Source organism: Mobula hypostoma, chromosome 9, assembly GCF_963921235.1.
Source record: "Mobula hypostoma chromosome 9, sMobHyp1.1, whole genome shotgun sequence".
Lineage (NCBI taxonomy): Eukaryota > Metazoa > Chordata > Chondrichthyes > Myliobatiformes > Myliobatidae > Mobula > Mobula hypostoma.
In genome coordinates this window covers 59,166,460-59,184,185 of record NC_086105.1, presented here as the reverse complement: position 1 = coordinate 59,184,185, position 17,726 = coordinate 59,166,460, and the positions used below count along the sequence as shown (strand labels likewise).

The window sequence follows — 17,726 nt, the reverse complement described above, 5'->3', positions numbered from 1 at the left end:
TTTCAAATTCTCACTAAGCTAAACATTGATGGAAGGGACCAACAACTGCTTCAAAATTTATATTGGAATCAAACGGTGGCGGTAAAAATTGATGATAATATAAGCAGTTGGACTACAATCCAAAGAGGAGTTAGACAGGGATGCATCGCCTCACCGGAATTATTTAATATCTATAGTGAAATGATTCTCAGGAGAAATAGAAGGCCTAGATGGGATAAAAATCGGAGGTGTTAACATCAACAATATAAGATATGCAGACGATACCACCCTAATAGCAAGTGCTGCAGAAGACCTACAAATCCTCCTAGACAAGGTAGTACAAACAAGTGCAGATTTTGGTCTAACCATCAACTGTAATAAAAAACAAATGTATGGTAATATCAAAACAGCAGGATACTCCCAACTACCAATTGTACGTCGGTAACCAAGAGATGAACAGAAGACCAGCTTTAATTACCTTGGCAGCTTTATATCACAAGATGTTAGAAGTAAAGTAGAAATAAAAAGAAGAATTGCCATTGCCAAACCAACTTCCAAAAAATGAAACCCATTTTTACCAACAGACACATTTCTATGACAACAAGGCATAGGCTACTAAAATGTTACATCTGGTCAATCTCGCTGTATGCTTCCTAACATGGACCATAACACTAAAACTCCAAAGAAACTTAGAAGCAACAGAAATGTGGTTTCTTAGAAGAATGCTGAAAATATCATATACAGGTAGGGTAACTAATGAGACAGTACTCCAACGTGCCCATACAAAAAAGATCTTTAATGAGAACATTAAATGAGAGGAAACCTAAATTCTTGGGCCATGTCATCAGAAAGGGAGAAATAGAATGCCTTACATTACAAGGCCATATGCCTGGGAAACGCAGAAGAAGAAGGCAAAGAAGAAAATATATGGACACTGTGAAAGAGCTAACAGATCTAAGTGTGTGAGATATCATTTACGCTGTGAGGGATCATTCAATGTGGAGAGCCATATCACCCAAGCATGTAACGCTCAAGGCACATGAAGAAGCCGTCCAACTGTTAGCTTTCTCTCAATTATTTTTCCAATCTTTATCATTAATTTATAATCCTGATTTTAATTCATGCATTTGTCAATCACTGACTCAAGAGCCTCACTTCTTCGCGTCTGTACTTTTATGCATAGTAGTCTTAGAAGTAGCACAAAATTTTAGTACAAAAATGATACCTGGACGCCAAGGATTAAAAATTAGACCATAAGACCGTAAGATTTAGGAGTGAAAGTAAGCCATTTGGTCCATTGAGTCTGCTCTGCCATTCAATCATGGGCTGATCCACTTCATCCAAGCATCCCCATTCCCTGCTTTCACCCCATACCCTTTGATGCCCTGGCTCATCAAGAACCTATTTCTGCCTTAAATGCACCCAATGACTTGGCCTCCACAGCTGCTCCTGGCAACAAATTCCACAGATTTACCACCCTCTGACTAAAGTAATTTCTCCGCATCTCAGTTCTAAAAGGACGTCCTTCAATCCTGAGTCATGCCCTCTTGTCCTAGAATCCCCTACCATGGGAAATAACTTCGCCATACCAAATCTGTTCACGCCTCTTAACATTTGGAATGTTTCTATGAGATCCCTTTCATTCTCCTGAATTCCAGGGAATATAGCCCAAGAGCTGCCAAACATTCCTCATACGGTAAACCTCTCATTCCTGAAATCATTCTCATGAACCATCTCTGAACCTTCTCCAATGTCAGTATATCCTTTCTAAAATAAGGAGCCCAAAACTTCACATAATACTCCAAGTGTGGTCTCACGAGTGCCTTACAGAGCCTCAACATCACATCCTGACTCTTATATTCTATACCTCTAGAAATGAATGCCAACATTGCATTCACCTTCTTCACAACTGACTCAACCGGGAGGTTAATCTTTAGGGTTTCTTGCACAAGGACTCCCAAGTCCTTTTGCATCTCTGCATTTTGAATTCTCTTCCCATCTAAATAATAGTCTGCCCATGTATTTCTTCCACCAAAGTGCATGACCATACACTTTCCAACATTGTACTTCATTTACCACTTCTTTGCCCATTCCCCTAAACTATCTAAGTCTCTCTGCAGGCTCTCTGTTTCCTCAATACTATTCGCTCTTCCACCTATCTTTGTATCATGGGCAAATTTTGCCACAAATCCCTTAATACCATAGTCCAAGTCATTGATATACATTGTAAAAATTAACGGTCCCAACACCAACCCCTGTGGAACTCCACTGGTAACCGGCAGCCAGCCAGAATAGGATCCCTTTATTCCCACTCTCTGTTTTCTGCCAACTAGCCAATGCTCCACCCACGCTAGTAACTTCCCTGTAATTCCATGGGCTCTTATCTTGCTAAGCAGTCTCATGTGCGGCACCTTGTAAAAGGCCTTCTGAAAATCCAAGTACAGGAGTCTCCCGCTTTTCGAACGTTCGCTTTACGAAACCTCACTGTTACGAAAGGCCTAAATTAGTACCCTGTTTTCGCTTTCAGAAGGTGTTTTCACTGTTACGAAAAAAAAAGCAGCACGCGATAAAAGGCAGCGCGCGCCCCGAGCAGCCGCTCTCCCCCGGATTCGGAACAACATTCTCGCTGGCATTGCTTAAACACGAGCCTGTGAGCAGCCGTTTGCAAAATGAGTTCTAAGGTATCAGAAAAGCTTGAAAGAGCTCATAAGGGTGTTACACTTAGCGTAAAACTGGACATAATTAAGCGTTTTGACCGTGGTGAACGAAGTAAGGACAATGTGAGTTTGGCTCATGTAAGCCGACAAACATGATGTTGAAGAGGTTTTGGCATCCCATGACCAAGAACTGACAGATAAATAGCTGATGCAATTGGAAGAAAAAAGGATAACAATCAAAACCGAATGAGTAATGATAAAGTACGACTTTAATTTTGAAACGGTACGTTGATTAGGGGATATTTGCAGGATGGTTTGAGTTCTTACAAAGAACTGTGTGATAGAAAAATGCGCGAGGCTCAGCAATCAAGCAAGCCTTCCACATCAGCCACAGCAGACGACGAACCTTGACCTTCGACATCAAGGCAGGCAGAGATAGAAGAAGATGAGCTGCCTGCTCTAATGGAAACAGACGACCAGATGACACCCCAGTGTCCCACCACCACAACACCCAGGCCACGGACAGATACCGATTCGCGGAGAATGCAACGGTAGCCGGGAGGCACACAGCACACCTTTAAGAAAAAAGCCGAAATAAACAAGCTAATTAATTAGGTGCCGCCGACACGTAATTGTCGGCCCAGATCAGACATGACGCAATCGGAAATCTTAACTGATCTGGACCGACAATTACGTGGTGGCACCTAATTAATTAGCTTGTTTATTTCGGCTTTTTTCTTAAAGATGTGCTGTGTGCCTCCCGGCTACCGTTGCATTCCTGCATGCCTCACGGCAATGTATCACTCGGCGGCCTGGAGGGTGGGGGCCACTGCACCATCCCAGCCTGCAACGACACAGTCTAACACACCATCCTCAATGTGCTCTGCGCTGTCCCGATTCCAGTAAGTGATACTACACTGTACATACATTATTTCTACTTTATATCAGCTGTGTATTTTTACGTGTTATTTGGTATGATTTGGCAGCTTCATAGCTTAATCTCCTTTGTCTACCCTGCTTGTAATTTCCTCAAAGAACTGCAGTAGGTTTCAGGAAACCATGCTGGCTTTGGCCTATCTTGTCATGTGCCTCCAGGTACACTGTAATCTCATCTCTAACAAGCGATTTCAACAACTTCCCTACCACTGATGTCAGGCTAACAGGTCTATAGTTTCCTTTCTGCTACCTCCCACCCTTCTTAAATAGCAGAGTAACATTTGTAATTTTCCAGTCATCCGGTACAATGCCAGAATCTATCGATTCTTGAAAGATCATCCAATCTCTCCAGCTACTTCCTTCAGAACCCAAGGGTGCATTCCATCAGGTCCAGGAGATTTATCCACCCTCAGACTACTAAGCGTCCTGAGCACCTTCTCAGTCGTAATTTTCACTGCACAAACCTCACTTCCCTGACGCTCTTGAATATCCGGTATACTGCAGACGTCTTCCACTGTGAAGACTGATGCAAAATACACATTCAGTTCCTCTGCCATCTCTGCATCTCTCATTACAATATCTCCAGTGTCATTTTGTATTGGTCCTATATCTACCCTCGACTCTCTTTTACCCTTTATATACTTAAAAAAGCTTTTCATATCTTCTTTGATATTAGTCGCCAGCTTCCTCTCATAATTCATCTTTTCCTTCTAAATGACCTTCTTAGTTTCCTTCTGCAAGTTTTTAAAAACTCCCCAATCCTCTATCTTCCTACTACCTCTGGCTTCCTTGTATGCCCTCTCTTTTACTTTTACTTTGGCTCTGACTTCATTTGTCAGCCTCGGTAGTGTCTTTTTTCCCTTTGAAAATTTCTTCTTATTTGGAATACATCTGTCTTGCACTTCCCTCATTTTTTGCAGAAACTCCAGCCATTGCTGCTCTGCTGTCCTTCCTGCAAATGTCCCTTTCCAGTCAACTTCAACCAGTTCCCTTCTCATGCCATTGTAATTTCCTTTATTCCACTGAAATACGGACACATTAGATTTTATTTTTTCCCTCTCAAATTTCAAAGTGAACTCGATCATATTATGATCACTGTTCCCTAAGGGTTCCTTTACCTTAAGCTCTCTTATCACCTCCAGATCATTGCACAACACCCAGTCCAGCACAGCCGATCCCCTAGTAGACTCAACAACAAGTTGTTCTAAAAAGCCATCCCTTAAGATATTCCACAAATTCTCTCTCTTGAGGTCCAGTACTGGCCTGGTTTTCCCAATCCACTTTCATGCTAAAATCCCCAACAATTAACATGACATTGCCTTTCTGATATGACTTTTCTATCTCCTGCTGTAATCTGTAATCCACATCCCGGCTTCTGTTTGGAGGCCTGTATACAACTGCCATTAGGATCCTTTTACCCTTGCCATTTCTTAACACCCAGAGACTTTTTTTTTCTTAGAATCCATAAAAGCTATATTTCTTGTAACTTCGATCACCAAGGTTTGATTAGGATATTAAATGGAAACTAATTTGCAGATGTATTAGGCAGATTTAAGGACCTCCTAATTAGGCACAAAGATGAAAGAAAAATGGAGGGCTATGTAAGAGGGAAGTGTGAAATTGATATTAAGAGTAGGTTAAAAGATTGGCATATCATGGACGAAAGGCCTGTATTGTGCTGTAATTTTCTATGTTCTGTGATGCATGAATAGAAACGATTTCCACTGAGTGGTGAATGATATGGCGGGGGTGAAGTGCACAGTTGTGCAGCGGTGGTTAGCATACCTCTATTACCCTGGTTCAATTCCACCGCTGTCTACAAGGGGTTTTTACATTCTCCCATGACCCCGTGGGTTTCTTCTGCATGCTCCACTTTCCTGACACATTCCAAAGACGAGGTTAGTAGGTTAATTGGATATTTTGGGGTAATTGGTGTCACGGGCTCATTAGGCCACGCTGAATCAATCAATAAATAAACAAATATCAGAAAACCTGCATAAAAAGGACGGTAGAAATTCTGGAACTCTTCCACCAGGGACAATTGATGCTAGCCAGTTTTAAAGCTATTAATCTCAGGTTTAAAATTGTTGTTAAGCAATGAACAGTGAATCTATTGTACTGGGAGAGCGGGTGCTATAAGAGATCAAGGAGTTAGGAACGGAAACAGGTATTTGTTTCACAGTTCCCTCTAATAGGTGACACACAGTCAAATAAGTAATGGCAAGATGGCAACGCGACTGCTCGCAGTAGCTTCTACAGGGTCAACAGAAAGCGCCATCATTCTTCTTAAATCTACTTCTAATGATTGCAAGATACTGCTGTACATTAAGAACTTAAAAGGACTGCTTATCTACGCCATCAGCGAGTTGCTCACTGGCAGAAATAATGAAGGGGCAGCGCAACGTGCTGCTGCCTGAGTTGATGGAGACTTAAAATGAATTTGCGAGTGGCTGTCATAGTCGCTTTTCTTGAGATCACAAGACCCCTTTGGACATTGTTAATCTGGCATGCTCCAAGTTCGATTCGCTGATTGATTGGATGAGGGCAGGGGTGGTTGGCAGGGGTGTTCCCTAGCCTTGGATGTAGCGACCACTAGGCCCGAAGCCTCGGTGTTGCCTGCTTGCAGCTGCTGGAGTGAGGAGATGAAGCCATTGCACTTCACCGGGGGTAGTGTGGCATGGCGTCCAGAATGAAGTCGTTACTGCCCTCCCAGGGTTTTGCTCAGCAAAAGACAAGCTCTGTTGTGGTCGACTGCAGATTTTTTGGCAGTATTCAATGGACTCGGGCCTCAAGCTGCAGGGCAGATTGCTTTTTAGCCGCCAGGGAACAGGTATCCGAGCCATCGTGCTCTGCTGGGGGCAACGCAATGCAATTGTGATCAACTGAAGATTTCAATTGGACTGAGGAGTCTGAACTAGACACATAAATATTTGTCTGGTTGTATTTTTACTAATAGTCTGTATGTGAGGAGTGGGCCTCTAAACTGTGGTATTACCTAGCGGGCGTTGGGGCCAGTTGAGAGATGATAACAGTGGGCTGGAGAGGTCTGGACTATATAAATGCATACTCTGTATCATTGTATTTTTACTAATATTCTACACGTACCTGTATATGAAGGGACTGGGCCCCAAGCCGTGGTATTGCTGAGTGGGCATCGGGGCCGGTTGAGAGATCATAACAGTGGGCTGGAGAGGTTTGGATTATATACGTGCATATTCTGCATCGTTGTAATTTTACTAATGTTCTACATGTGCTGTGGGTGTTTGGGCAGGTCTGCATATATCGGTGGGATGGGGTTCTGGAATATATATATGCATATTCCGCAATGCTGTATTTTATTGGTTTGTTGACTTGTATATGCGAGGACTGGGCATCAAGCTACGGTTGTGGGTGGGGTGTGGGGCGAGGGCCTTTGGGGCTCTTTTATTCTGTGAATGTGTGTGACTATTGGTAAAGTGTTTTTAGCACCTTGACCTTGGAGTGATGCTGTGTCATTTGGCTGTATTCATGAATATTCATATATGGTTGAATGACAATTAAACTTGAATTGAATGGAATAATCAACCTCAGCAAGGAAGCAGCTGCAGTAGTCAACGAAGAGGATCAAAACAAGATTCAATTCACAAGCTCAAAATAACACTTGGCACAAGAAGAATGAACAGAAACAACAATGACTTACCAACTGGTGAGTGGATCCAGTTCTTTCACTAACGAGTCCAGCATTTTCTCAGTCTGTGCCAAACGCACCTCCAGCTCAGAAAGCTGATTTTCTAGTACAAATAAAGTATCTCATTACCTACATTGCTCTGAGTGCAAGTACTATTTTATAACTCTTAACACTGTTGGAAGCATTCTCATTTCAAGTCAGGCCAAGTACTGATGATCAACTCCAAAGAAATGTGTACTACCTGGGTTAATGCTTTGGTGCAGTATTGAAAAAGATCCAGTTCTCTTCCCCAAAAGTGTTAATTCTTGGAACATATACAGGAGAATGCGATTGAGAGGCAGAACAAATCAGCCATCGTGGAATGGCAGAGTAGACTCAATGGGCCTAAAGTTCTAATTGTGATCCTATGCCTTATGTTCACTAACAAGAACAGCTTACATTATCCATACCAATTACTCTCCAAAGGCTTTTGACTTCAAACTCTGCAGTGCCAAGTGTAAGGGGGGGGGGGGAAATCTCACTGAGACCTATCAAATATTGGAAGGTCTAGAAAGAGTGAATGTGGAGAGGATTTTCCTATGGTCTAGGAGCAGAGGCCACAGCCTCACAATAGGAGCGGAGGAGAAACTTCTTGAGCCAGAGGGTAGCCATCAGGAAGAAGGTACAGGAGCCTCAGGACCCACACCACCACATTCAGGAACAGCTATTATCCCTCAACCATCAGATTCTTGAACCAGAGGGGATAACTTCACTCAAAGGCAATCATCCCATCACTGAACTGTGCCCACAACCTTTAGACTCACGTTCAAGAAGTCACCTCATGTTCCTGATATTTATTGCCTATTTATTTATTCAAAGTACATTTATTATCAAAGTATATATACCTTATACAGCTTTGAGATTCACCTCCTAGCAGGCAGCTACAAAACAAAGAAACCCAAAAGAACCCATTTAAAAAAAGACCAAACAACTGAAATACAGAAAGGAAAAAAGGACAAATGATGCAAATAACATTCTGAAATCCACAAGAAGTCCAAAATCCATAGCTCAGCGCAAAGCAACATGCTGAACTGGCCTGTCCCTCACCTTAGGACCTGTTTTTAATCTGGTCCAGCACCTGAATCGACATCCAAACACAGGTTTCAGTGGCCTCGATATGCTCTGGCACCTAGACCCCACCATCGCAATTCGGCCTATACCCGACTTTTCAAATTTGACCCAGCGCTTAAATCTTCATCCAAACTTTGGGTTTAGTCGCCTCGATATGCTCTTGTGCCTGGACCTCGCCACCTCAATTCGGCCTGTACCCGATCTTTCCAATTCGGCACAGCGCTGAAATCGCCACCCAAACAGCAGGTTCACTCACGTCGTTAAGCTCTGGAGCCTGGACCCCCCGCTTCGATTCAGCCTGTGCCCGACCTTTACGATTTGGCCCAGCACGTAAATCTTCGTCCAAAAAAATGGGTTCAATTGCTTTGGTACACTCTGGTGCCTTGACCTTACAGCCTCAATTCAACCTGTACCCAACCTTTCCAATTTGGTATGGTGCTTAAAGCAAATGAACCACAGATCTTCCTCGCACTCAGCGATGGGCCCGCTATCTTGCCTCAGTTCTGCCACATCAAATTGCCTCCAAGTCCAAAGGGAAGTTACAGACTATTGCTTGTGATTTGTCAGAAAAAGAGTAATTAACAAAGTACTTGTTTTGTTTGCCAGCAGCCAGAAGTCACTGAGATTCATCAGCGCCATCTTAAACTGGATATATCAGATGTTACTATTTTTATTCTTTCTTCTTGTATTTACAGTTTACTGTCTTTTACACATTGGTAGTTTGTCCCTCCTGTTGGGTGCAGTCTTTCATTGATTCTATTGTGTTTCTTGTACTTATTGTGAATGCAAAATGATGACTCTCAGGGTTGTATATGGTGACACAATATGTACTTTGAACTTTGGTGAATCTGTGGAATTCTTCACCAAAGAGGCTGTGGAGGCCAAGTCATTGAGTATATTTAAAGTGGTGGTTGATATGTTACAGGGAGAAGGCAGGGGAATGGGGGGGGGGGGCGGTTGAAAGGGATAATAAATCAGCCATGATGGAATGGTATAGTAGACTCAGTGGGTCAAATGGCCTAATTTTGCTCCAAAGTTTTATGGTCCAATGTGGGGCAGGGGAATACAGGAGATGCAAAGGTCCACCCCCCCCCCCACCCACTTTGCAATATCCAATAACTCTGCCTGGGATGTATACATATGTTTCTAGAGGTATAATCCATTTATTTAATACATACCTTCAAAAGCAATCATTTAAAATCCAACACATACCACCACTTCCACAGTGGCAGTAAACAGCCTCCAACCTGATGGCATGAACATCAATTTCTCCAAGTTCGAGTAATTTTCCTCCTTCCCCTTCCTTCTTCAATTTCCCACTCTGGCTCCCCTCTTATCTCTTCTCTCCCAACCTGCCTATCACTTCTCCCTGGTGCCCCTCCTCCTTCCCTTTCTCCAATGATCCACTCTCCTCTCCCATCATATTCCTTTTTCTCCAGCCATTAACTTTTTCCACTTATCAGCTCCCAGTTTCCTACTTCATCCCCTCCTCCCCAAAAACCTTATTCTGCCTCCTTCCCCCTTCTTTTCCTGTCCTGAAGGGTCTTGGCCCAAAATGTTCTCTGTTTATTCATTTCTATACATGATGCCTGACCTACTGAGTTCCTCCAGCATTTCGTGTGTGTTGCTTTGTGTTTATGATTAAATAGAAGGTTTCAAGTTTCTATTCCAGTGACTATGACAAAAATGATATAGATTAACAATCTGGAAGAAGGGACCGAGTGTATTGTATCTAAGTTTGCTGATGATACTAAATTCAGTGGAAAAGCAAATTGTGCAGAAGGTACAGAGAGTCTGCAGAGAGAAACGGATAAGTTAAGTGAGTGGGCAAGGGTCTGGCAGATGGCGTATAATGTTGGTAATTGCGAGGTCATCCACTTTGGAAGGAAAAATGAAAGAGCAGATTATTATTTAAATGGTAAAAAATTGCAGTATGCTGCTGTGCAGAGGGACTTGGGAGTGCTTGTGCATGAATCACAAAAGGTTGGTTTGCAGGTGCAGCGGGCTATCAGGAAGGCAAATGGAATGTTGGTCTTCATTGCTAGAGGGATTGAATTTAAGAGCAGGGAGGTTATGCTACAACTGTACAGGGTTCTGGTGAGGCCACACCTGGAGTACTGCGTGCAGTTCTGATCTCCTTGCTTGAGGAAGGATATACTGGCTTTGCGGAGGAGGTTCACCGGGTTGATTCCAGAGATGAGGGGGTTAGACTGTGAGGAGAGATTGAGTCATCTGGGTCTGTACTCGGTGGAATTCAGAAGAATGAGGGGAGATCTTATAGAAACATATAAAATTATTCAACTAATAGATAATAGACAACAGGTGCAGGAATAGGCCATTCAGCCCTTCGAGCCAGCACCGCCATTCACTGTGATCATGGCTGATCATCCACAATCAGTATCCATTTCCTGCCTTATCCCCATAACCTTTGATTCCACTATCTTTAAGAGCTCTATCCATCTCTTTCTTGAAAGCATCCAGAGACTTGGCCTCCACTGCCTTCTGGGGCAGAGCATTCCATATATCCACCATTCTCTGGGTGAAAAAGTTTTTCTTCAACTCTGTTCTAAATGGCCTACTCCTTATTCTTAAACTGTGGCCTCAGGTTCTGGACTCACCCATCAGCTGGAACATGCTTCCTGCCTGCAGCGTGTCCAATTCCTTAATAATCTTATATGTTTCAATAAGATCCCCTCTCAGCCTTCTAAATTCCAGAGTATACAAGCCCAGTCGCTCCAATCTTTCGACATATGACAGTCCTGCCATCCCGGGAATTAACCTTGTGAACCTACGCTACACTCCCTCAATAGCAAGAATATCCTTCCTCAATGCAAACAACAGGAATTCTGCAGATGCTGGAAATTCAAGCAACACACATCAAAGACGAAGGGTCTCGGCCTGAAACGTCGACTGCACCTCTTCCTAGAGATGCTGCCTGGCCTGCTGCGTTCACCAGCAACTTTGATGTGTGTTGCATATCCTTCCTCAAATTTGGAGACCAAAACTGCACACAGTGCTGTAGGTGTGGTCTCATCAGGGCCCTGTACAACTGCAGAAGGACCTCTTTGCTCTTATACTCAATTCCCCTTGTTATGAAGGCCAGCATGCTATTAGCTTTCTTCACTGCCTGCTGTACTTGCATGCTTGCTTTGTGACTGATGTACAAGAACATCTAGATCTCGTTGTACTTCCCCTTTTCCTAACTTGACTCCATTTAGATAATAATCTGCCTTCCTGTTCTTACCACCAAAGTGGATAACCTCACATTTATCCACATTAAACTGCATCTGCCCACTCACCCAGCCTGTCCAAGTCACCCTGCATTCTCATAACATCCTCCTCACATTTCACACTGCCACCCAGCTTTGTGTCATCAGCAAATTTGCTAATGTTACTTTTAATTCCCTCATCTAAATCATTACTATATATTGTAAACAGCTGCGGTCCCAGCACTGAACCCTGCGGTAGCCCACTGGTCACCGCCTGCCATTCCGAAAGGGACCCGTTAATCGCTACTCTTTGTTTCCTATCAGCCAGACAATTTTCAATCTGTTCACTCTGCCCCCAGTACCATGTGCCCTAATTTTGCCCACTAATTTCCTATGTGGGACTTTATCAAGGCTTTCTGAAAGTCCAGGTACACTACATCCACTGGCTCTCCTTTGTCCATTTTCACAGTTACATCCTCAAAAAATTCCAGAAGATTAGTCAAGCACGATTTCCCTTTCGTAAATCCATGCTGACTCATACCGATCCTGTTACTGCTATCCAGATGTGTCGTAATTTCATCTTTTATAATTGACTCCAGCATCTTTCCCACCACCGACGTCAGGCTAACAGGTCTATAATTCCCTGTTTTCTCTCTTCCTCCCTTCTTCAAGAGAGGGACAATATTAGCCACCCTCCAATCCACAGGAACTGATCCTGAATCTATAGATTAAGATTGAGGCAGGAAAGTTGTTTCCACTGGTAGATGAGACTAGAACTAGGGGACATAGACTCAAGATTCAGGAGAGTAGATTTAGGATGGAGGAGGAACTACTTTTCCCAGAGAGTGGTGAATCTGTGAAATTCTCTGCCCAATGAAGCAGTGGAGGCTACCTCAGTAAATATATTAAAGACAAGGTTGGATAAATTTTTGCATATTGGGGGAATTGAGGGTTATGGGGAAAAGGCATGTAGGTGGAGATGAGTCCATGGCCAGATCAACCATGATCTTATTGAATGGCACAGCAGGCTTGATGGGCCAGATGGCCTGTTCCTGCTCTTATTCTTGGGTTCTTATATCCAAGTCAGGGCAATATGTGACTTGAAGAATTTGGGCGGTGATTGTGCATTTGCAATTATTATTTATCACAACCTTTCTAAAATTCTCAACTTTGATTAACACATGGGATATTTATCCATTACTCAATATAAAATTACCAGCATCAATAACTTAGACAGGTACCTGTAGTTTTCTTTTTATCTTCAACCTGTTTCTTTTTTTCATTATTTAATTTTTCATTTTCTTTGAACTTTACCTAAAAATGCAGGAAAAAACAACATAAACAGTGGTTGATAGTAGTTCTATGAAAATCTTTTAAAAACCAGATCAATAGATGTTTGATTATCATAAGCAGTAAATTCTAAATTCCATTATCTATAAAATGTGGGCTGATTACCAAAGATTCAGATTTATTTATCACAGGTACATCAAAACATACAGTGAAATGGCAAAAGCATGCATCCTTGCTGATAACCAAGTGCAACGCCGTTACATGAGATCTCAAGCGAAGGTTCATAGACGTACTCAGAAGACCCAATGCATGCTTTGAAGTGGAATCCCCCTGGTGTCTAGGTCAACCTCTATTTCTCAAGTTATATCACTAGAAAATGATAAACTGATCATCTACCTCATTACTTATTACTATGTCTAGTCTAGCTACATGCGACCACACTTGATGGGCAAATTAGTATATTAATAGTGAGATATTCCTTCTTTTAACAGTGCGGATTACTTTATTTGAAAACTATTTTCAACATCCAGTACAGGAAATTAAACAATACCAATCAGAAACATTCATAGGAAGATATGGCTAAAAGGTAAAAATGTTTATGTGTTCATCTTCCTCTCTGTACTACAGCAAAATTTTAAACCTTTTCAGGATCAATATCTCTACAGAAAGTAGGCATTCTCTGATAGGCACAGTAGTGTAGCGGTTAGCATAACCCATTACAGCACCCACAATTGCAATCTAGCTTTAATTCCTGCCAATGTCTGCAAGGAGTTTGTACGTTGTACCTGTGACCACCTGGGTTTCCTCTAGGTGCTCCAATTTCCTCCCACATTCCAAAGACGTACAGGTTAGGGTTAGTAAGTTGTGGGTTTGCAATACTAGCACCGGTTGCATGGCAACTCTTGCGTGCTTCCCCCACCCAGTGCGATCCTCGGAATGTGTTGGCCATTGACGCATAACAACGCATTTTGCTGGTACTTCAATGTACGTGTGAAAAATAAAACTAATTTTTATGCACTTTTACACCACTTGTTTGAGTTGTGGTTATAAGACTAGGCCAGATAAAGAAGTCGTAAAGAGCATTTTTAGCACATTGGCCTTCATAAGTTAATGTATTGGGTACAGGATTGGGATGTTATGCTGAAGTTGTACAAGATGTTGGTGAGGCCTAATTTGGAGTATTATGTGCAGTTCAGGTCACCTACCTACAGGAAAGATATTAAAAGATTGAAAGAGTGCAGAGAAAATTTACAAGAATGTTGCTGGACTGAATTATAGTGAAACGTTGAATATGTTAGGACTTCATTGCCTACAGTGTAGGAGAATAGGGGGAGATTATATTGAAAGAGATATACAAAATTATGAGGGGTATAGATAGGGTAAATGTAATCAACCTTTTTCCACTGAAGTTAGGTGAAACTAGAACTAGAGATTATGGGTTAAGAGTGAAAGGTGAAATGTTTAAGGGCAACATAAGGGGGATTTATGTAATTGAATAATTCCGCATTAAGAAACTGCTATCAATCTTGGCAATAATGAAGCTAGCAAAATGTCATTAAATTATTTCACTCATGTCCTTCAGGAAAGGAATCTGCAGTTTCCACCCAGTCGGACTTACGAGTAGCTTCATACCCACTGTAAGCTGGCTGATTTTTTAAATGTTTTCTGAATTGGCCTGGCAAGGGACTGAGTTCAAAGGCATTTAGATATAACCAATACATAGTGGCCCAGCCAGCAATGGCCTCTTAATGAATCAATAAATAAAAATAAAACCTTGACAAATTTTAAACACAAGAGATTCTGCAAATGCTGGAAACCCAGACCAACACACATAAAATGCTGGAGGAGCTTAGCAGGTCAGCCAGTATCCATGGAAAGAAATAAAGAGTTGACATTTTGGGCCGAGACCCTTCGTCAGAACCTGAAATGTCAATTCTTCACTCCTTTCCATAGATGCTGCCTGACCTGCTGAGTTTCTCCAGCATTTTGGGTGTCCTATCTTGGCAAATTCAGTGTCAAAGTTTCCAGTTTTGTGTACTAGCACTGCACTTACCTGCATGAGTTTGTAAACAGCGTACGCACCTATGCCTATTGCGTAAAGCGGCAAAAACTGGAAAATGAACCCTCTGTTTCTGCCTCGAGCCATGTCAGCATTTAATTCTTTCTGATTTCTCATATGCTGCATCCTGAGATTAGGTTGTCCTTTGGGACCATTTGATTCGGAGTTCGTGTGCAGCGGGTGGTCTCTTCCAGAACCTGTATTGTCAATCAAATGAAGAGATTTTTAATAAAACAAATCCAGTCACCATTACACAATACTCCATACTCTGAATGATACCAAACATGGAACAAACCAAACTCAGCCCTACAATGCACACGATAACTATTTAAAACACAAATGAGAGAGTGGATGTGATAAGGATCTCTCCTGTACCATAGGACCACAGGGTACAGCCTCAGAATACAACGATGTCCCTTTAGAACAGAAATGAGAAGGAATTTCTTTAGCCAGAAGATAGTGAATCTGTGGAATTCATTTGCACAGACAACTGTGCAGGCCAAGTCATTGCATATATTTAAAGCGGAGCTTAATAGGTTTCAATAAGTAAGTGCACCAAAGGTTAAGGGGAGAAAGTAGGAGAATGGATTTGAGAGGGATAATAAATCGGCCGTGATCGGAAGGTAAAGTACACTTAATGGGCTGAATGGCCTAGCCCTGCTACTATGTCCTATGGTTATACAGAAGAAAATTCGCCACTCTTAAAATTCTAATGCTTTATTGTAAAAAAAAAGCAAAAACTGAGATTTCATTGAAACAAAGGGTGCTTTAGCCTCCATAGTATCCAACAGATCTTTGAGGAGCAGTGCCTCAGAAAGGTGGCGTCCGTTACTAAATACCCCCATCACCCAGGACATGCCCTCTTCTCATTGTTACCATCAGGAAGGAGGTACAGAAGCCTCCAAGGGGATGAAGGACTAAATTTATTTTTGCCCCTTCTAGAACCACTCTACGACATAGTATGTCATTCACCAGGCCTTGACACACCTAGACAAAAAGGACACTTATGTCAGAATGCTGCTTCTGGATTTCAGTTTGGCATTCAATAGGCTGAGTGGCCCACATCTGCTCCCATGTCTTATGGTCTTATTCAACACGATCGACCCGTGGACCTTGGTGAATAAACTCCTACTCCTCGGTCTCGATACGTCACTGCACATCTGGGCCTTGAACCTCCTAAAAAACAGACCTCAGATACTCAGGATGAACAACTGCTTCTCCTTCCCCACCATCCTCGACACCGGGGTGCCCCCCAGAGCTGTGTGTAGAGCCAATTTCTGTACATTCTGCTCACACAGTACTGCAGAGCCAAACATCCGAGTAATCACATTGTCAAGTTCACTGATGACACGACAGTGGGGCTCACCAACAACGATGAGACAACCTAGAGAAGGTGGAGGAGCTCGAGGCCAGGTGCCAGACAAATAATATTTTATTCAAAGTAAACAAGGGAGAAGATTATCGACTTCAGTAGAACTCCCAATGCTCACACCCATTCACATTGGCGGCACAACAGTGGAAACTACCAGCAGTTTCAGACCCTTGCACAATCTCTGTTCCAAAACACATTCTATACAAGCAGGAAATCTCACCAATGCGTCTATTTTCTGAGACTGAAGAGAGCTGGGCTATGCACATCAAAACTCACATCATTCTACAGATGTTGTAGTAGACAGCATCCTAGCAAGCTGCATTACTGCATGGTACAGAAACTGCACTGTGACGGACAGGAAGGCTCTATAGTGGGTAGTCAAAACTGCCCAACACATCATCGGCACCAGCCTACCCATACATTCATGAAAGGTGCCAGAAAAGGGGCAGTAATATTATCTACCCTGCTCATGGCTGTTTGTCCCAATCCCTTCAGGGAGAAGGCTACATAGCATCCACTCAAAAATAGCTATTTTCCCCATGCAGCAAGTCTGATCAACAACCCCACCCTTCCACACCCCAATCACCACAACTTAGTCATTTCCTGTTATGGACATACAATCAATGTATATAAGCTATCATATGTATTTATATTTATTGTGCATTTTCTCTCGTGTGCTTTTAACTTATTGTGTTTTTTTTTCTTGTGCTGCATCAGATCTGGAGTAAATTATTATGTTCTACTTTATGCTTGTGTACTGGAAATGACATTAAGCAATCTTGAATCTTCTGCAGAGGTTATGCAAAAGCAAAGCTAACAGCAAAATCTATATTAACACTGAAAAAGAAAAAGGACAAATGCTTTAAAGAGAAATCTTTAATGAGGTTGAGAATAAGGCAGAAAATTTTGATTAAGAGAACAGATTTTCAGAGAATGACTGAATTTCAAGTACGTTTAACACTTGCCCAAATCAGAGAGGTTAGCGCTTGGATCATATCACATCTAGGAAGATACATCAATGGTATACTTCATGAAGTACGTATTTTCCCCATTATGCTTGTACCTAACATTTATTAGCACAAGTTGCCTCGAGCCATGGTGCAGCCTACAGAAGTTATAAAAAGCTAAATTTAGAAGACATACACAAAATGCTGGGGGAACTCAGCAGGTGAGGCAGCATCAATGGATGCTGTATTCATAGTTGCTGTCACTCCTAACCAGCGGAATGACAGACTGGTTTGCTAGGAGTTGTACCATCAATTTGCATGTTGCTCAGGGATTTGGACAATATGTGTGTTTTCTTCTGTAACCATGTGTGTGCTTTCTCTCTCTCTCTCTCTATTTTGAATGTATGCTATGCACCTTGGCCCCAGGGAAAATACTGTCTTGTTCGACTATGGTTTGAATGATAATTAAACTTGATTTCATTTGATTGATTCGACAATAT

The 17,726-nt window shown here is 42.3% G+C and overlaps 1 protein-coding gene across 2 annotated transcripts in view; it reads right to left on the bottom strand.

Moving 5' to 3' along the window:
• The window catches only part of ccdc107 (coiled-coil domain containing 107), a 50,799-nt gene that overhangs the window by 9,985 nt on the left and 23,088 nt on the right, over positions 1 to 17,726 (bottom strand). For both annotated transcript variants that reach the window (XM_063058354.1, XM_063058353.1), the window contains 3 exons: positions 14,902 to 15,104; positions 12,800 to 12,872; positions 7,252 to 7,342 (listed from right to left, as the gene is read on the bottom strand). In XM_063058354.1, coding sequence (XP_062914424.1) covers positions 7,252 to 7,342; positions 12,800 to 12,872; positions 14,902 to 15,104 — 367 coding nt within the window. The remainder of the gene's footprint in view (positions 1 to 7,251; positions 7,343 to 12,799; positions 12,873 to 14,901; positions 15,105 to 17,726) is intronic.